Genomic DNA, 21,860 nt, shown 5'->3' with positions numbered 1-21,860 from the left:
AACCCCCTTAAGGCTGGTGTTAGTGCATCTCCCCTCCATTGGATAAGCAGGATACACTTTCTGCATGTTCCGTATCTCGTAGGAACCGAACTGTTCCGTGATTGTCCCGTGATTGTCCCCCTCATTGGACTGTGAACTCATAGAGCGCAGGGGCTGTCTTTTGCCTTTCTTTGTATCCCAACAGGCGTTCATTAATTGCTAATTGGCGACCGGTGGCCATCCAACCCCCCTCCCCCCTTCGAAGAACGCCTCAGGCGGTTGTTTGGTTTGGGGGGGTTTTTGGAGGGAAGGGGGGGGGACAAGGTTTGTTTTTGGTTTTGGTTTTTTGGTTTTTTAATGCCCCCTGGAAGGTAGAAGAAATCAAACTGGGAAACTGTCTCTTTTGAATTAACGCGGCACTTCCACGTCTTAACAATTCGAGTGGTCAAAATGCTCTAGGACTTTTTTGAGGGGAGGTCATTTTGTTCTCTTGGATAAGGACCCCGCCCTGGGAAACGCAGGGAGGGGGCTCACTGTATGCTATGTAATACACTAGATTTTAGATACTTCGTGAATCAGAACTGGTTCTGTCCTGGACAGAAAAGGACAGAAGTCAAAGTTTGGGTACTTGTGGCATTTAAAAACCGCCACTAAGTATTCCCTGCGGAAATGAACCTATCTGCTCCCAAGACTTCAACGTTTACTCAGAACCAAGAGACTACAATTCCCAGCAAGCCTTGCGCCAATCCGGACGCGCCCCTATCTCCGGAAACCCGCTCTATGGGAGGGACCAAGAAAGAGGCGGCTCAGGACGTGGCGAGGAACGTGGGTTTCTCCACCTTCTGAAGGGCGGGATGACGTCGGGCGACGTAAGCGGTCGGATGACGTGCCCCCTTTTCGGGCATGAGGCGGAGTCGGTACGCGATGCGTGTGAACCCCGCCTCCCTTCCTCCCCCTTCTAGCGCCTAGCGCCTCCCGCTGTCCGCCTGTGGCCTCCGGGCTCGGGGCGGGGCGCGTCGTGGGGAGCTCCAGAGACAGCTGTGTTGGGCTGGGGAAGAGGCTGTGCGGCACCGCGCCCGCTCTAGCTCGGCCATGGAGCGCTTCTTGCTGGGTTGCCGAGCCGCCGTTCAGGTAACGGGGCCGGGGCCCTTCGCGTGAGGGCGGGGCGGTGAGGAGGGGGAGTGCCGCCGCCTGCCGCAGGGGCCCGGAGGCGGGCGCGATCGTTCCCAGCCCCGCGACTCTTGGGCTCGCTGTCACGGGTGCCCCTCCCTCCGGGGCCGTCCCGCGGCTCTGGAGGGGCTCCCCCGGGCCGGTTGGTCCTGGCGTACCCCCGCCGTGGGGCCGGTGCGTGCCTGGCAGCAGGCCCGGGCGCTGGGGCTTTCTCCTTGACTGAGCGGAGGCGCGGGCTGGATAAGAAGCTGTTCTGGGGCTCGGCTTCGGAGCTAAACATTCCCTCGTCCCCCCGCAGAGCTCTTCCCGCGCTGCACGTGGGCTTCTGCCCCCGTGTTTTCTCCCTGGTCTGCAGCTGGCCGCCTCTGTGTGCAAACGGGAACGCTCTTCCACGCGGCTACTGAGGGTTAGCTTGTCCTGCCAGTCCTGGTGACTGGCCAAATATGCCCAGGCTGGAGCTCCTGGTAATACGGCAGGCGCTGACCTCAGGGAGAGAGCTTTCCCTAGGGTATCTCCTTGGATCCCATACTAGCTCTGAGTAGTGCTATAGGTATTATTAGACCCATTTACAGATGGAGAAACTGACACCCAGAGAGGCGAGGGATGTGAAGTGATTCGAATGAATGAAAATGAATGACAAAACGTATTAAGTGCTTACCAAGGGTTAGATCCGGAGTTAAAGGTTGGGAATTAAATTATGATTAAGACATTCCCTGCTGTCTAGGAACTGGGCGGGGGGGGGGGGGGGGGGGGGAAGGGGAGGGAAGGGGGGGAAGGGAGGATGGGGGGAAGTTAATACAGGTTTTCCTATGTTCTATCCAGTATACTCACCCACCTGGTGCTACCTCTGTAAGAAGTTAGCCAGGGAAAAAGACATATAGCACATTTCATTTCTGGGTCAGATTATGTCTAAAGCAATCTAAGAGTTAGATGACTTTTTCCTTTAAAAATCTCCTGCTTCATGATAAATGTGGAAATTATATAGAAGAATTGCACATGCTTAACCTATCTTGGATTATTTGCTGTCCAAGGGAGGGAGAAAACAATTTGGAACAAGGTTTTGGCAAGGATGAATGTTGAAAACTATGCACATGTTTAAAAAAAAAAAGATCTCCTGATTTCATAACTTCCTTATATTAGATGAAATTCAAACAAATATTAACATGTACTCTATTCTTAGATGATAGATGAAGGTGTCTTACAATAGCCTAGAGAGGTGAGAATCAGCTAATGTTCACTTGCCTTTTGTAGGTTCAACCATTTATTCTTTTTTTAAATAAATTTTATTGATATCTTTTTGCTTATTACCACACCAAAATTTCTAGTATCCCCCTTCCACCCTTTCCCAGTTATTCCATATAAGAATTATTTTTACAAAGAAAAAAGAAAGAGGAAGAAGAGGAAAAAACCCACAAAACCAATCAATACATTGGAAAAGTCTGAAGATATATGCAATATTCTATACCTGTGACCTTCTACTTCTGCAGAGCAATATTATGAGAAGGAGGGGAATCCTTTCATATCTTTTCTTTGGTGCCATCCTTGTGCTTTGTAATTTTGCAAAATTTACTTTTGATCATTTTGTGATTATTCTTTGCATTTGCGTTATTGTACATGTTGTTTTCTTGGCCCTGCTTGCTTTACTCTGCATCAGGTCCTATAAAACTTTTCAGGCTTGTCTGTAGTCATCATAGTCTTTTTTTCTTATAGTAATATCCCATTACATTCTTTTGTTTGTTTTTGTTTTCTCAAAGCAGTTGGGGTTAAATGAGTTGTCCAGAGTCACACAGGTAGGAAGTGCTAAGTGTCTGAAGCCAGATTTTAAATTCAGGTCCTTCTGACTATAGGACTGGTGCTCTATTCACTGCACCATCTAACTGCCTCTCCATTAAATTCTTGTTCCTTGGTGTGTTTAGACCCAGTTAATGGGCATCTATTTTGTTTCTAATTCTTTTCAGTCATTTATTCTTTAACTTAGGGTAACTGAAGAACTTGTTTCAGAAGTAGGGACAAATATTAAACATTATATTTTAATTTTTAAATTAAAATTTTTCATACATTTAATATCATACATTAAATATATTAATAGGTAACATTAATTCTATTATATGTATAATTAATATTTAAATTTTAAAACCAATTATGTGAAGCTTTTCCTTAAACAAAATTTAAGACATATACTTGGGATCTTCTACCTCTAAAATTCTATAGTTCATATCATGTATAAGAAAAAAGTGTTTTAGCAATTAAAATGTTGATCATAATGATGTTTAATAGTCAATCCTGGAGAAATAGATACCCAACTTTTACTGATTGGAGCAGGGATGAAGAAAGGAAATGGACATGAAATTTTAGTGCAAGTTAGAACCTCTTTTTCTGCAACATACCGCCTTAGACTATAAATTCTAGAGTGTTGCCAAGAATACTGTAGCCTCCAAAACCAATCCACCTTTGTGATTTTTAATTATGTTTAGATGGACTAAAAGGACAACTCATGTCCAAATGAGGTCATCCAGGATGACCTTGAGGCCCAGGAAGGGCCTTGAGACCAAGATATGAGGATCAATTGAAGTGGGCATATTTAGCCTAAAGAAAAGAAGATTTGATGAATACTGAAGACTATCTTTACACATATTTAGAAAATAAAATACTTATAAACTTAGGGGGGGAAATTGGGGAGTTGGGGGGCAGGGAAGCAGCAGTAATGTGTGTGTGAGATATAATAGCTATCTTCCAATATTTGAGAGTTGCTATGTGGAGAAGGTATTAGACTTGTTTTATTTAACCCACTGTCACCCCTCCTCCTCTAAATAGCAGAACCAGAAACAATGGTGTAAGTTGCAAAGGGGTCAGTTTATAACAACCTTAGCTATTAAATGGAATGGGATGACTCAATATACTCCTCCTTAGAGAGGGTTCAAGTAGAGGCTTCTTTTATATATAGTGTGGACTAAATGCTCAGTTCTCAGATTGCTTTGATTAAGGATCATTAAATCCATTAAATTCAACAAACATTTGTTAAGCACTGTAATGTTGTATATAAAATATTATTCTTTCTCTTCAGCAGGAGGGATGAAGCAATGGTAATGTAGGAATATATGAAAGGAATAGTAGCAGAAGCATATAACTCATACCAGAAACAGTAAATGAGGACAAAGATTCATGTTCATAAAGTGTACGACTACCAATAAAAACTACAGTTGCTTAGGATAGCTATCTGATAAGCCAACCAAGTCTTCTCTTAACATATTTTTAGCTTTCGTTCGGAAGAATGTTCTCTAACTTTTGTCACAGTGGTATAGGATGACCTATTTAAAGGGAATTCCGTTGAACAAATTGGCCCATATACATTTGTCCTTTGCTGTTCTAGGACCTATGGCCAACATGAACATACATTTTCTTGTCTTCAGAATTGAGCTAACCCAGGAGGTAAATAGGATGACTGCTCAACAATCTATGAAGTCTGTGTATTTTTCAAGGGTTAGATTAGAATCAACAATCACCTGCTGTCCCTGAAAACTTTGTCTAATGGCCTAATATCATTGAAATTTGCTTGATCTGCTTTGTTATGGTGCTCTGTTTTCTTGTTTATTTTTTATCACCACTGAATACTGTAATATAAAGTATGTATCAAACAGACAAAGATTTTGGAATTTGGGCTTCAGCTGTTGTACTCCATGGGTGATGATCAGCGACACGGAGACAAAGCAGCCAGGGTTCTGCCTTGTAGGTCATTTTAAAAAAGGAAAAAATATCTTATTTACTCATGGCTCTTGGATTCCATTTCTTCCATCAGAAGCTCAGGTTTCTACATTGCTACAAAGCATTGCTATATTTGACCTGAACACACTCTCCTAATCAGAAAATTTAGGGTGTTGCCCAGTTTAAGCTGCTTTCAGCTTGTGAGGAATGGGGGTGGGGATTGAGAACTACACCTGTTATTCATACTCTTTTCTCTCTAAGCCTGGGCCACCTTCCCCAGCCTGATTGTGGGCTGAGAGTGTCCTTTGCTTTCTAATTTAATTGGTAATAATCCTGTGTTTCTGCAGATTAGAGTTCTACTATTGGTCTCTCTTGGTCTTTTTCTTGATTCAACTTTCTCACTTTATCTCACTTTATCTTTCGTGATAATCTTATGCCTGCTTGATTTCATATATATATCATTATACTACTGGCCATCCTTTGTTGGATGCTTTTCTTCTATTTGATATTTTAAAAAGCTGAGTGATCACTGTGGCATAGGGTGATTAAAAATGACTTCAAAACAGGAGATTGAGATTGGAAGGCCAGCCTATGCTGGATTCTGAGGATCCAAAGACAAATAAACACAAAACAGGTCTTGCTTTCAAGGAGTTTATCTTCAACTCAGCAGTTTTAAGTACAAACACAAATTAGTAAGCACATGGAAAGTTGAGGAAGAAACACTTTGGCATCCCCCAGGAAGGCATTTTAGAAAAGGTGATTCTTAAGCTTGAGTCCTGAAGGAGAAAAATTCTGAGAAGTAAAGATATTCTAGGATGTAGCAGTCAAAACTCATAACTATTGATTAGACTATGTCAGCACTATGCTAGATGCTAGGGAGAGAAATTCAATTTAGCTGGTTTTTGCTCTTTAGGAGTTTTATATTCACCTGGGGAATATATGTTTACATATAATTAATGCAGGCTATGAACACAATAAATGCATCACAATTGGATAGGGCACTAATAATTGGGGAATGAGTGACAGACCTCTTAAATTAGGTGTTTTTTGAACTGTCTTGAAAGGAATTTAGATGTTCACTGATATATACACATGTGTATTATTGCCTTCCCTTTTACAATGTAAGTTTCTTGAGATCAAGAACTGTTTTATGTTTGTCTTTTGGGATTTCTGGTATCTAGCACATAGTAGATACTTAAATGATTGTTGATTGTTTAAAGAGGCAGAGATGTGGAGGGAAAGAATTCCAAAAAGGGGGAATGAGAAGGGTGGTGTAGCCTGTACAAAGATAAAAATGTGGGAAATTTTGTGTCGAATTTACAGAGCAGTGTTAGCCACTTTGGATAGAGAGTAGAATGTGTGAGGAGGATTAATTTGTGTTCAGCCTGGAAAACCTACTGGAACCAGATCATCAAGGGCTTAAAATGCTAAATGGAGGAGTTAATATATATTTTATCTGAAATGCAATGTGGAGCCATTGAAACCTCTTAGGCAGGAGAATGACCTTGATTTGTGCTTTACGAATTCCGATTTAGCAACTCTGATGAGAATGGAGTTGGACCCATTAGAAGGATGCTAAAATAATTGGGACCCAGGGTAATGACCTTGTCCTGGAATCATTATGGTGTGAAGAGAGTAAAGGGAACAAATGAGAAAGATATTAAAAAGGCAGAATTTTTTAAAATAACTTTTTATTGATAGAACGCATGCCAGGGTAATTTTTTACAGCATTATCCCTTGCATTCACTTCTGTTCTGATTTTTCTCCTCCCTCCCTCCACCCCTTCCCCCAGATGGCAAGTCCTTTACATGTTGAATGGGTTGTAGTATATCCTAGATACAATATATGTGTGCAGAACCGAACAGTTTTCTTGTGCACAGGGAGAATTGAATTCAGAAGGTAAAAATAACCAGGGAAGAAAAACAAAAATGCAAGCAGTTTATATTCATTTCCCAGTGTTCTTTCTCTGGGTGTAGCTGCTTCTGTCCATCTTTGATCAATTAAGGCTCTCTTTTCGAAGAGGTCCACTTCCAACAGAATACATCCTCAAACAGTATCGTTGTTGAGGTATATAATGATCTCCTGGTTCTGCTCATTTCACTCAGCATCAGTTCATGTAAGTCTCGCCAGTCCTCTCTGTATTCATTCTGCTGGTCATTCCTTACAGAACAATAATATTCCATAACGTTCATATACCACAATTTACTCAACCATTCTCCAATTGATGGACATCCTTTCATTTTCCAGCTTCTAGCCACTACAAACAGAGCTGCCACAAACATTTTGGCACATACAGGTCCCAAAAAGGCAGAATTGACAAGGCTTAGCAACTGATGGGTTATATGAAGTAAATGAGTGAAGAGTTGAGTTTGACTACGTTTTGGACTTGGGTGACTGGAAGAATTGTAGTCTTGTCAAAAGAAATGGAGAAATTAGAAGCGGGGCTATAATGAATTCTGTTTTGGATATATTGAGTTTGAGAAACCTAAGGGACTCGAGATAGAGTTGTCCTGCAAATTTTTGGAAGTATAGGACTGAGGGGTAACTAAATGGTGCAGTGGATAGAGCACCAGCTGGAGTCAGGAGGATCTGAGTTCAAATATGACCTCAGACACAACACAACACTGTATGGTCTTGGACAAATCACAACTCTAATTGCCTCTTTAAAAAGGGGGGGAAATGATAAGCTAAAAAGACAGTGTAGGATAGGGCTCTGAAAGAGGCTGAGATCTGGATATATTTTGAGGGGATTAATCTGCATTGAAATGGTAGTTGAATCTTTGGGAATGCTTGCCCTCCACATCAGCTACAGATCTCCCTGGTTTCTTTTAAGTCCCAAAGACTTATAAAGAAGCCTTTCCCAACCCCTCTTAATTTTATTGTCTTTCTTAATTTTGTACTCATTTGTCTTTATGTAGCTTGTTTGTACATATTTGTTTGCGTCTCTTCTATTGACTGTGAGCTCTTTAAGGGTAAGGACTGTCATTTGCTTCTTTTTGTATCCCCAGCACTTAGCATAGTGCCTGACATATAATAGGCACTTAATAAATATTTATTGACTGACTGTAAATAAATAAAAGGAGGGAATGAAATGTTGAGCTCTGGAACAACTAGTAGTTCATTCTCTTTGGCTGGAACCTCAAATTTGAAAAGAATAATATAAGACTTGAAAGGCAGATAGAACAGTGCTTCATTAATCAAAAGAATAGATGAATTTAGAGGAGAGAAAACTATTTTATATTTGTGCTAAGTACTTTTGGTAAAAGTCCAACCTCTATAATTTTTATAGAATTGGAACAAATATAATATATAAGGTCAAAAGGTATTTTCCAATAGAAAAATGGTCAAAAGACAAGAATGGCTTTTAAAAGAAATATAAACTATCAATTACCACTTGAAAAAGTATTTGAAATGACTGGTAAACAGATAAATACGTATTAAAATAATCCTGATATGTGCTACATCATATCCCTCAAATTGTCAAAGATGCCAAAAGATAGGAAAATTCCTTCTTGGATGGCCTGTCTTCCCACAGGCCTGCTGATTTCTCTACTGGTGGAGTTATGAATTAGTTCAGCCGTTACAGAAATCAATGTGAAATTATGCAAGAGAAGTTAATAAATGTTCATGCCTTTTGATGTAGAAATAGATGTACTATTGGAACATATCCCACCCAGGTTACTGACATTAAGGTATAAGTATTGTAGGAATATTCATAGTTATTGTTAGTGATGACCAAAAACTGGAAACAAAATATCTTCCCAACAATTGGTTATCAGATAGATTAGTTGATGTAACTTTAATAGAGAAAATAACTGATATAGTGGTTAATCTTCTAGAATTGGAATCAGGAAGACCTGAGTTCAAATTCTACCTATAACACAATCTTCCAATTCATTACTAAGCTTGGACTTTTGCAACTCTGTCATCAAACTGACTCTGAAGTTAACTTTGATTTTGTGGCCCTCTCCTTTGGTCAGAGAATCACTGTCAGGGACCACCATTTCAGTAGGTACCCATGTCATCTTTCTTTAATTCACTTCTATGTCTTCATTTTTCCACCTAGCAGCCTTGCCCCATGTGGTTGCCCTCCTTCCCTTTATGTGTTGCCTTCTATTAAAATGTAAGCTTCCTGAGGGCTGGGTTTATCTTTTTTGCCTGTATCTATCTATATTCCTTGTTCCTAACAGCACATGCTATATGGTAAGTGATTTTAAAATGGTTTAATTAAATAGTTATGTAGCTATCTACTAATTGACTCTAGGTAAATCATTTAATCTAAGCTTCATTGCCCTCATTTATAAAAAGGAAAGAACACCTGTAGCCTCTCATAAAATTGAGGCGGAAATGAGATAATTATGTAAGTAACCTTGTACATTTTAATGCCATATGTAAATCTTTATTACTGTGTGATAAGGAATTATAACTATCAAGGTACAGAGAAAAATAGGAGTAAGAAGGGGTAGAATATAAATAAAGCAGACCCAAAAGAATGATATACACAGTGAATGCAACAACATAACTCAACAGGGAGTTAACAAAAATGGTCCAATAAAACATTGTTAATAAGTCCAAAGGTAAAGGGGTTTATCCTTTTAACAGTCAGTAAACTGTTTTTGGTTGTTTAGTGGGAGGTATTCAGAGAAAGTATTTGTTGTGTCATGCACAGAGGAGGTAAAAATGTGTCAGTCTTCCCCTATTTCCCACCCCTTCCACTCCCATAGTAGGTGTGAGCCAGTTATAGAAGACCTTAAATGCCAAGCTGAGCAGTTAGCATTTATTCTATTAGCAATGGAAAACCACTGGAAGTTTTAGAGCAAAAAAGTGCCTTAAGATTATTGTAGTTTGGGAGGCAGTTAACTGATGCAGTGGACAGAGCACCAGCCCTGAAGTCAGGAGGACCTGAGTTCAAATGTGCCCTCAGGCACTTAACACTTCCTAGCTTCCCAGTGATCCTGGGCAAATCACTTAACCCCGATTGCCTCAGTTTAAAAAAAAAAAAAAAAAAAGACTATTCTAGCTTTGGTTCATATTATTTATCATTATTAAAATATATAGTTTTAAGACTTCTTTCCTGACAGTATTATGTAATTTTTTTAAGAGTGGGTAGATGGAAGTGTTGTGTGTATGCTACCATACAGCTGATATGTATTTTGTCTCTTCTTTATGTATGGATCATAATCAATCTGTTGCTTATGAGAAATACTTAACAGCCATTGTTACAAGCTTATAATGTAAAAAATGATTATTCCAATAGCCTTATGGAGGATGAATTAGAGTGGGGAAGGCCTAGAAGGAGGCAGATTAATGAGAAGGCTATGATTGAAGTGTAGGGAAGAGATAGTGAGGGCATCTATGTGAAAGCAGAAAAGAACCCAGGGAGAAGAGATGTGAAGCAGGTGAAGTATTTGACAGTATATGGATAAAAGATAGATGAGGAAGAATAATAAAGAATCACAGATGACTCCAAGGTTTAGAACCTTTGTGATTAAAAAGATGTTGGGTCATCGACAGAAATTGGGAATTTTGCAAAGGGTGAATTTGGTTAAGTGGAGGAAAGATGAATTCACTTTTGGACATACTGAATTTGCAATGCCTTTGGGCAATGATTCAGGAGATTCCCCAGCAAGCATGTATCATTCTGTCTAGATTTCCTAGCCTTTTAATTCTCCTTTGTTGCTGTTTTGTCCTATTCTTTTAATGCACATGTTGATGTAATTGTTCTTCATCTTTTAAGGATTCAGCTTCACCTCTAGTACTTGATATTTCATCCTTGAATACTATGTAGTCTTCTTTCCAAGATCATTACTTCAAATCCCAAGGATGATGATGTTAGTGGAGTTTAGTATTGGGTTCTGACTGAGTCTGATTTAACTTGCATTGAGGTAGCACTAATCTAAATAAGCTTTTTATAAAGATTTGTACAGTGACCTATGCTGTCTGAGTGCATTTTAGTGCAAAATTGTAGATCTCCTCCTGTCTTTGCCACTTCTTTGTTCCTCTTAACTTCCTTTTTTCAGTTCCAGAACCATATTCCACTCTTGTTTGTCTATCGCCTTTCTCTTTCTAAAGGATATCTTATCCTAATATTGCCTTTGCAAGCAAGTTATCTTTGTGGCCACTTACCTTAAGTGCTTTGTTGTCTTTTCAGTCAACATCTGCTGAAGCAGCTCCCTGGTATCCAGGAAACAAAAAGCTCTCTCTCTCATACATTAGGGCAGTAGCTAGGAAGTGGGTGAGTAGATAGGGAACTGGCAGGAGGTAGTCTTGTATACTTAGTTTTCCCCCTATATTCAAAAACTGCTCAGTATTTTAAAGGAATATATTTCTCTAAATCCTCCTGCTGCTTGACTGAATAAGATGTGGCTTCAGCTGACTAGGTGACCTAGGAAGTGCTTTTTTCAAAAAGCATTTGCTAATTGGTAACATATCCAGTACTTTTTGTCCTTTATCCAGAAGGGATATTTCAATCAAACAATAACAACAAAAAAATCTTTGTTTCCAGTGTGCAAATTTTTGTGAAAAGTCATTTCAAACTGGGTACTAACAAAACAACAAAAACACTTAAACTATACATGATGTGACTAAATCATCTTGGAAGTATTCCTTTTAAGTTTAAAAACTTAGATTGTGGTCAACTGGGTATGGTCAAAATTTGCCACAACTTCTTAAAGGTTATTTGAGGTCTTGTAGTTATTAGTGCATTTTTGAATAAGTTTTTGTCACCACCCTATTTAAAGTACCACAATAACTTTTTATAATAGCTTTTTATTTTTTAAAATAAGATAGTTTTCAATATTCATCCTTGCAAAATCTTGTGTACCATATTTTTCTCCTTCACTCCTCATCTCCCTTGTCCTATACACAGCATGCAAACTAGTACAGGTTAATAAACATTTGCAGTTCTTCTAAACATTTACACATTTATCATGTTGCAAAGAAATATCAGATCAAAAGGGGGGAAAAATTAGAAAGAATAAGCAAGCAAGCAAACAACAAAATCAGAAAATGTGAAAATATCATGTTGTGATCCATCTTCTCTCTGGGTGCAAATGGCTCTCTCCATCACAAGTTCATTGGAACTGGCTTGAATCACCTCATTGTTGAAAAGAGCCAAATCCATCACAGTTAATCATCATATAATCTTGTTGCTGTGTACAATGTTCTTTTGGTTCTCATCACTCCACTTAGCATCAACTTGTATAAGTCTTTCCAGGCCTTTCTGAAATCATCCTGCTGATTGTTTCTTATAGACCAATAATATTCCACATAACATAAAAATCAGTTTTATTTTCATCAATGAATTCTCTCCCAGCCATTTCCTCTACTCTCACCTCTTTGAATAAGCAAAAAAAATGAAACCCATTAAAAATAAGAATAATCAAGCAAAATAGATTCTCTCATTGGTGTGTCCAAAAAAAGGAAAGAACCTCAATTTACAGTGGAGTCCCTCTGCTTTCTCTCTGGAGGTGGATAGCATGTTTCACCATGTTTCCTCTGAAATTCTTACAGTAATAACTGTTTGATTTGATGAAGCATGGTAGCATTCTATTAATATGGAATTCATATACCATAACTTGTTTAGCTATTTCCCAATTGATGGCATTCCCTTCATGCCATCATGAAAAAATTGCTATAAACATTTTTTGTACTCATGGATCCTTTTTCTTTTTCTTTGATCTTTTTAGAGTATAGATACAATATTGCTATCACTTGAGTTAAAGATTATGCCTGACTGAAGAGTTTTTGGAACATAATTCCAATTTTGTTTTCTAGGATGACCTGACCTGTTCACAACTCTATCAATAGTTCAGTACCTATTTTCCCACAGCCCCATTAGCATTTGCCATTTTCTTTTTTCTGACCAACTTTATCAATAGGTGTGAGATGATACCTCAGTTTTAATTTTCATTTTTCTGATTATTAGTGGTTTAAAACATTTTTTCATATAGCTGTTGACAACATAGATTTCTTTCTTTGAAAACTACCTGTTGAAATATTTGCAAGGGTCAATGTTGAAAAACTACCCATGCATATGTTTTGTAAATAAAAAGCTATTGGAAAAAAAAAAAAAAGAATAGGAGAAAAGGCAGAGCAGGTCAGTCTTCCTGGAACACCGAATGCATAAAAGGAAGGAATGTTATTCTGGATTACATGTAGCTCAAGCCTATGTGTAATTCAGATTTGGGATCTGAATTTAATGAGACGCTCATGAAGTATAAAATCTAATAAAAAACAACTTTACTTTTAAAAAAAGAAACCATTTTTCATTTGAGAAATGCTTTTATTTCATAATAATTTCTAAATGAATAATTATAATGGAGATTTGTATAGTAAAATTATAGCTTTATTCAGAAGTACTCTAGAAGACAGACAAGATTATATTGGGATGTTTGATTTGCAGAAGTCCTTTTCCCTCCTTAGCTTTAGCCATGTTTAGATGATTACTTTTCCCCACTTTAGTTTATCCCTTTATCTTTTTGCTTCATTCCTGATTCTTCCAGGATGTCTTCCTTGCCTGACTGAAGTTTACAGAATTTGTGAACTTCTACCTCATACCTACAGATAACTTATTTCTCCCAAGACTCATGCCAAAATCACATGTTCCTTCAGGATCAGAGGATCACAGATTTAGTTACTTTTGAGGTCTTCTAGTCCAACCCCCTTATTTTATGGTTAAGAAAAAAAATGAGGCCTTGGCTAAAATAATGAAGAATGTTGAAGGGGATGTAGGAAAAGTGGGATACTAATACGGTGTTGGTGGAGTTGTGAACTGATCCAGCTATGTCTATAGGGCTATCAAACTGTGCATATCCTTTGATCCAGCAGTGCCTCTACTAGGCTTGTATCCCAAAGAGATCATAAAAAGGGAAAAGGACTCACATGTACAAAAATGTTTGTGGCAGCCCTTTTTGTAGTGTCCAGAAACTGGAAACTGAGCAGATGCCCATCAATTAGAGAATGGCTGAATAAGTTATGGTATATGAATGTTATGGAATATTATCGTTCTATAAAAAACGATCAGCAGGCTGTTTCATAGAGGTCTGGAGAGACATAAGCTTATGCTGAGTGAAATGAGCACAACCAGCAGATCATTGAACACAGCAACAAGACTGTGTGATGATCAACTCTGATGGACATGACTCTTTTCAACAAAAAGGTGATTCAGGGCCAGTTCCAATGCTCTTATGATAAAGAGAGCCTTCTGCACCCATAGAGACGACTGGAAGAACTGAGTATGATCACAACATAGTATTTTCACCTTTTTTATTGTTGTTTGTTTGCATTTTATTTTCTTCCACAATTACTTCTTTTTTGATCTGATTTTTCTTATGTACCATGATAATTGTGAAAAGATGTATAAAAGAATTTTATATGTTTAACATATTGGATTACTTGCCACCTAGGGGAGGGAATGGGAAGAAGGGAAAAAAGATTTGAAACACAAGGGTTTACAAAGGTGAATGTTGAAATTCATGCATGTTTTGAAAATAAACAGCTTTAATTAAAAAAAAATAAGGCTTAGAGAAATTAGGTGACCCTTAGGAAATAGGTTGAGATAATAGTTGGAAAAGAAAGTGATAAAACAGAATGTTTCATCATGGCAGATCGAATCTAAGCCTCTGTACTCATATGCATGAATATCATGCAATAAATGACAATCTGGTCACTCAAGCACTGATGGTTTTAAATGCATTTCATTTTCAAGTACCTTGATATCTGGGGAGGTGCAAGGCAGCAAGATTAATTATAGCAGCTGACATCTCTTCTGCCTCAGAACTCTTATCAGCAGCTTGGCTTTTCAGAGCCTTAAAAATAAAAATTCCATCAGCAGCTGTTATTCTTGTTCCAGCTTTGGATCTAAACCTGCTAGGGAAAAATTATATGTCTTAAATTGAGGAGCAGTAATTATGTGAAGAATCTCTGAAAATGACAGGGTTAACATGGGTATCTGGAGAACCAATGAGATTTTGTATTTATGTAACACTTAATTTCACATTTCCTTTGCATTTTGTTCCTCTAGAATGTAAGTATAACACTTCTATCTATTTTTGAAGATTGGAAAACCTGTACAGATAAGCTATAAAAGACAAGAAATTCAAGGGTACAAGACAGTGTGTAGTTAAATTGATTAACTTAACTGTACAGTGAAGACTACAAAGATGAATCTTCCCTTCTTCAGACCAAGTCTCTTCTGATCCTTGAGCCAAGTCACATGTGACATGGATTTAAAGCCTTTCTCCCTCCTTTTTGCCTTTGAGGTCTTCTTTTTTGAGGTCTTCCTAAAGACTGGTATCTAGAACACAAGTGGAACCATCTTAATTCTACCGATGAGGAAACTGAGGTCTAAAGACTTGCCAAAAGTGAAAAGCAATGCATGGCTTCTTGCCTCCTGCTTCTCAACTCCTTGGCTTCCTTTACAACTTGACTGGTCTTCTAAGAGGCTACAACCCCTATGAGCTATAGAGGTATACATCAGAGTTTTGTCTTGGATTTTTTTCCCCCTTTTCTCCTCACTCCTAGTGAGCTCATAAATACTCTTATGGTCAATTATCTGTTTGTTTTTTTTTTTTTTTTAGCTGAGGCAATTGGGGTTAACTTACTTGCCCAGGGTCACACAGCTAGGAAATGTTAAGTTATTTCAGGCCAGATTTGAATTCAAGTCCTCCTGACTTCAGGACTGGTGCTCTATCTACTGTGCCACCTCGCTGTCCCTTATCTGCCCCTCTTAACTGACTTTCTTCTTAATTAATTCTTCTTAACATTCAAATCCTTTTTCCCAAAGTCTAGCCCTATATTTATCATCAGTTGCCAGTCACCATCTTCATGTGGATGACATTGACTTCTCATATTCAGCATGTCCAAAATGAATCTCATTATCTTCCCCTATAGACCCACCCTGTCCTCACATTTCCTTATTTTGGTAGAGAGTACCACCATTTTTCCAGTTACCCAGGTTTGCAACCTTAAAGTCTGTCCCTGTACATCACTGCTTCTCATATACCCATACCAATCAATTGTCTAGTTTTGTTGATTATATCTAAACAATAATCTTGATTCTGCCCCTTTCATTCATACCCTAGATTTAGGCACTTATCATAGGTGACAACCTGTAGTGTTACTCCTTACTGGTTTCTCTGCTTCCATTTTTTCTTCGTTGTATTCCATCTTCCACACATCTACCGAAATTGCCTTCATAAAGCATAGGTCTGACCAGGTCATTGCCTTTAAAGAAATTCTCATGATGAGCTCAATGATCTTAGAAAACATGGATAGACTTGCAGGAAATAATAAAGAACAAAATTAGCAGAACCAAGACAATGTTGTATACAGTAACAACAATATTGTTTTAGGAACAACTTCGAGAGAATTAAGTCATTTTGACTATTATAAATTCCCAAATTAACTACAAAGGACCCATGAAGGAAGATGCTATCTGCATTCAGAGAAAGACTGATAAATAGAAGAATGCATAGAATGCTTTTACATAGATGTGTATGTGCACGCACGCACACACACACACTTGTGTCTAATAATAGCCATTTCTTTGGGGAAGGGAAAGAGAGTGAGGAAAGGGAAAAAAAAAAGAAATTTCCATGATAATTTCATCACATATTTAAAAGGAATTGTAAATGGTACATAGTAGATTTGCAGTTTCATGAGCAAATATCTTACTTTCTTATACTGTTATGGAAATATTTGTTTTATTTCATAAATCAAAATAATTTTGAGAAGAAAAAATTCTCCACTATCTCTGTGATAAAATACAAACTCTTCAACCTGGCATGTTTAAAGCCCTTCACATTTAATTTCCAGCCTACCTTTGATTTTATTTAAATATTTAATTATTATTATTTATTTTTTTAACTAGCAAGCATTTATCTCCCCTTCCCTCCAGCCCCCAGCTTGGGGAAAATTTTTTTTTTAAATTGACAAAAATGGCTCTTATTTTTATAAATTTGACTCTTTATATTTGAGAAATGATCCACCCTATTTTTTAATACACATTTCTTTATGAATTATGTTGGGAGAGAAAAAGGGAAAAACAGAAGAAAAAGGGGGTAAAGTGAATATAGCATGTATTAATTTACATTCAGTCTCAATAGTTCTCTTTCTGGATGCAGGTGGTGTTTTCTATCCAAAGTTTATTGGGATTGCTTTGGATCACTGAACCGTTGAGAAAAACCAAGTCTTTCATAGTTGATCATTGAACAGTCTTAGTGTTACTTTGTATAATGTATTCCTGGTTCTTCTTGTTTCACTCAGCATCTGTTCACTTGAAAGTAGATCTTTTAAGGCCTTTCTAAAATCAGCTTGTTCATTATTTTTTATAGAATAATAATATTCTGTTACTTTTATATACCATAACTTTTTTAGCCATTCTCCAATTGTTGAAGAATTTGGTCTGTTGATATCTACTGAAATATCTGATCAAAATTCCAAAATATTTCAAAAGCCTAGAATTACATATAAGTAATGTAGTTTCTTCTGAAAAAACTTCCCTCAGAAAATTAGCTACATGGCACTAATGTACAAATTGATATCATTCAGCCTAAAGAAAGAAGTAACTAGCCATTCCTCTGTGGTTCATTTCCTAGGCTTCAGCTGCTGAGATACGGGGGGAAAAGGGACTAAAAAGTAGAGGAGTCAATACTGTCCTAAGCAGACATGACAGATTGCTGTATGACAAGATAGGGAATGAGAGAAGAAGAATTTGATTCTATACCTGGACTATTACTTAAGCCTAAAGTTACAACTCTGCCAACAAAGTGGCAGCAATAAGGAACAATTAAAATTATCTTCAATATAGTGGGTGAATCAGCTCTTCCAGGAAGCACTCAGGGCAAGATCAAAGGTCTTGACTAGCTTTGGAATCCCGAAAAAAAAAAAATAGGAGAATAAAGAAATGTTGGGGATCTTTAGAGTGGGCTTCTTCCTTGAAGTAATAAGAACAAGGTGTCTGAGGTTATAGCATCTAAACTGTGTCCTTAGGTATAGCTATCTCAGACTTCTGACAAAGACGATTATTTAAATAAGAGGCACACTGACTGCTCAGCTCCCAAATGCCTATTCTAGAAAAGCCCTACAGTTCAGACCAGATTGAATAATCTAAACTTTCATTAAGAAACATTTATAATTAGTGACCTTTTCTTCCCCTGAACAGCCCAAAAGTCAACCATCACTTGTGTGTCCCAGGCATACTGAAAGTATGTAGCCTATAAGGCTCTGCAACTGCAGGCAGAAAGAATTGAGGACTTTTCTGGAAAAACACTAGAAAAGGGACCTTGGAAGTCCTGGAGAGTGGCAGCAGCAGTGACCTGCATGATAACAGTACTCAACCATGAATAGCACAAGCCCAGGACCCATTCTGAGATGCCAGGAACTGAATGAACAAAAGAGAATTAGAAAGAAATAAGTAGCTTAGAAGTGGCAAACCTTAACTAAGAAATAAGATTCCCTGAAAATTGAATAGATTAAATGAATAAATCATTCTGTGAGATAGCAAGAAACATTATGGTACAGATAAAAGACTAAAGAAAATGTAAGATATCTAATACCAAATGTTACCGCCAACCTGGAAAATGTCAATAAATTGATAATAAATAATTTAAGAATAATTTAATTTCCTGAAAATTGCATTTTTTTTAAGCTTGGATAATTTTTCTTTTTCTATTATAGCTTTTTATTTACAAGATATATGCATGGGTAATTTTTCAGCATTGACAATTGCAAAACCTTTTGTTCCAATTTTTCCCCTCCTTCCCCCTACTTTCTCCCCACGATGGCAGGTAGACCAATACATGTTAAATATGTTAAAGTATAAGTTAAATACAATATATGTTTATATATCCATACAGTTATTTTGCTGCACAAAAAGAATCGGACTTTGAAATACAATTAGCCTGTGAAGGAAATCAAAAATGCAGATGGACAAAAATAGAGGGTTTGGGAATTCTATGTAGTGGTCACACTCATCTCCGAGAGTTCTTTCACTGGATGTAGCTGGTTTAATTCATTACTGTTCTATTGGAGCTGATTTGTTTCATCTCAATGTTGAAGAGAGCCATGTCCATCAGAATTGATCACCATATAGTGTTGTTTGTTGAAGTATATAATGATCTCCTGGTCCTGTTCATTTCACTCAGCATCAGTTCATATAAGACTCTTCAGGCCTTTCTGAAATCATCCTGTTGGTCATTTCTTACAGAACAATAATATTCCATAACGTTCATATACCACAATTTATTCAACCATTCTCCAATTGAGGAGCATTCACTCAGTTTCCAGTTTCTGGCCACTACAAAGAGGGCTGCCACAAACATTTTTGCGCATACAGGTCCCTTTCCCTTCTTTAAGATTTCTTTGGGATATAAGCCCAGTAGTAACACTGCTGGGTCAAAGGGTATGCACAGTTTGGTAACTTTTTGAGCATAGTTCCAAATCGCTCTCCAGAATGACTGGATGTGTTCACAATTCCACTAACAATGTATCAGTGTCCCTGTTTTCCCACATCCCCTCCAACATTCCACATTATCTTTCCCTATCATTCTAGCCAATCTGAGAGGTGTGTAGTGGTATCTCAGAGTAGTCTTAATTTGCATTTCTCTGATTAATAATGACTTGGAGCATCTTTTCATATGGCTAGAAATAGTTTCAATTTCTTCATCTGAGAATTCTCTGTTCATATCCTTTGACCATTTATCAATTGGAAAATGGCTTGATTTCTTATAAATTAGAGTCAATTCTCTATATATTTTGGAAATGAGACCTTTATCAGAACCTTTGACGGTAAAAATGTTTTCCCAGTTTATTGCTGCCTGGATAATTTTTCAAGAAATCTTAAATAAAAACTGCTCGGATCTTTTAAAACCAGACAAATAGTAACGACTGATCATCTCCTGAAATGTAATCTGAAAGGAAAAGGGTCAGGAATATCATAGCTAAATCCAGAATTCATGTCAAAGAAAAATGATGCTGCAAGCATCCAGAAAAGCATTCGAAGAAGCTATTCAAGAAATTAGTCAAAATCAAAGAAGACCAGGCGACTAATACTAAAATCAGAGGATATCTCGAAGCAAAATTAGTTTGACTAATTTGTTCAGTACCTACTGTGTGCCAGGCATTGTGTTAAGTACTAGGGATAAAAAAAAAAAAAGGCCCAGTCCTTAATCAGGACTAATTCTAATTGAAGAAAACAACATGCAAACATATACAAAATAAATTATATATAGGATAAATAGGAAAAAATTAGCAGTGGGAAAGCACTGAAATTAAGAGCCCTTGAGGAAGGCTTCCTATAAAAGATGAGATTTTAGATGGGATTTAAACGAAGGCAGAAACATTAGTAGTTGAAGCTGAGGAGGGAAAGCAATCCAGGCATGGGATGTATGTCTGGAGCTTGAGATATAGAACCAGAAGGCAGTGTTACTGGATTAGTGTATCTGTTGAGGAGTGATGTCTCAGAAGACTGGAAAGTTTGGAAGGGCTAGATTACGAAAGGCTTTGAATGCCAAACAGAGCATTTTGTACTTGCTCTTGGGGGCAATGATTGGACTTATGTTTTCAGAAAATCACTTTAGTGGCTAAAAAGAAAATGAATTTGAGTATGGAGAGAGTTGAATCAGATAGACTCTTCAAGCTTTTGTAGTAAGGCATGAGGTGGTGGTGCATAAAGTGGTGCTGCAGTGTCTGAGGAAAGAAGGGAATGGCTTGGAGAGAGATTGCAAAAGTGAAATGGACAGGCCTTGGATATGGGGATGGGGAGGTGCTATAAAAAGTAGAGAAGAGTCCAAGATGACCCTGGAGCACTGGGGAAAGGGTGTGGCCCTCTACAATAATAGGGAGTTTTAGAGGGAAAGAGAATAAAGTCTGTTTTGGACATAATTGAGTTTAAGATGTGAGGTGTCTGAAAGGCAGATGGATATTGGAGAGGGGAGGTCAGCTGATAGAATGGGGATAGAGTGGGGCAGCAGAGGTAAATTTAAGTAAGATTCATCAGCCTAGAGATAGTCGTTAAATCCTTGGGAGTTGAGATCACCAAGTGAAGCTGTATAGGAGAAGAAAAGAGGAATGATTAATTAGAAACTAACAACTCCAAGACACACCAAAAAAATATCAGAACAAAGTCAGAATATAAGGTTTTCACAACAAGAACAAATGATCTGGAAAACAGATTGAGGAGAAAAAAATTAAGAATGATTGTACTATATGGGAACTGAGTTAACACCCTGGACACTTTAGAATCAGCCAGAGTCAGGATAAGCAAAAATCCTTGGTCTTTATTCATGGTTGAAATGAGAGGAATAGACACAGGAATCTCCTCCTCCCTCCACCAGGAGTCACACTTGCTTGTCTTACTCCACCCTCTAATCCCTCCTCCAAATCTCTCTATACACCAACAGATCAGGCCAGCACCAATTAGTGGGGCAGGCCATTTTCCAAGCATATGCTAATAGAGTATTGTCCAACAAGTAATTAACCTTAAGTGCTCGGCTGTCCAAGTGCATTTGCTCAGTTTCAGCCTATTACATCTCCTGCTTTCTTTTGTTTTAGAACACAAGTAGTCATGCCATCCCTGACTTCTCAGGGAGGTGAGAGCCCCTAAAAGGAAGTGACATCTCAGGAAGGGAGATGAAAAGCAACAAAGGGAAGTGGGGATTGCTAGCGGGTTTCTGGGCTGAAGGGTCTTATTAGAAACGGTATGCACAAACCCATCAGCATGGGAGGTATTACAAAACACATAGCAATAACACACAGGCTATTAGTGATGACTCTCCCCACAGTCAGTGCAGGCTCGATGTGGTGTAACAAACATGAATTGTACATGCAAGTGGTGATATAACAAACAATATGAATCAGCATGGTATTGTAAAAGATTTCCAGAAGTCCTAGAAGGAGGGTATGTAAACAACAGTCATACATACGCCTTCTTCAGTAGCCAAAAGATAGTCCCAAACCAATCTATTGTCCATTGCCTCACTTGTCAGGGAATCCAGTGATCCCTGCAA

General features: G+C 38.0%; 1 protein-coding gene across 1 annotated transcript in view; it reads left to right on the top strand.

Moving 5' to 3' along the window:
- Positions 1-918: 918 nt before the first annotated feature.
- Positions 919-21,860, top strand: part of PRUNE1 (prune exopolyphosphatase 1) — a 54,811-nt gene continuing 33,869 nt past the window's right edge. Inside the window, exon 1 of the mRNA XM_051992711.1 lies at positions 919-1,110. Coding sequence (XP_051848671.1) covers positions 1,072-1,110 — 39 coding nt within the window. The 5' untranslated portion in view covers positions 919-1,071. The remainder of the gene's footprint in view (positions 1,111-21,860) is intronic.

Source organism: Antechinus flavipes, chromosome 4 (assembly GCF_016432865.1).
Source record: "Antechinus flavipes isolate AdamAnt ecotype Samford, QLD, Australia chromosome 4, AdamAnt_v2, whole genome shotgun sequence".
In the NCBI taxonomy this organism is placed as follows: domain Eukaryota; kingdom Metazoa; phylum Chordata; class Mammalia; order Dasyuromorphia; family Dasyuridae; genus Antechinus; species Antechinus flavipes.
The sequence above is the reverse complement of the archived record's forward strand: the minus strand, read 5'-3'. Positions and strand labels throughout refer to the sequence as shown.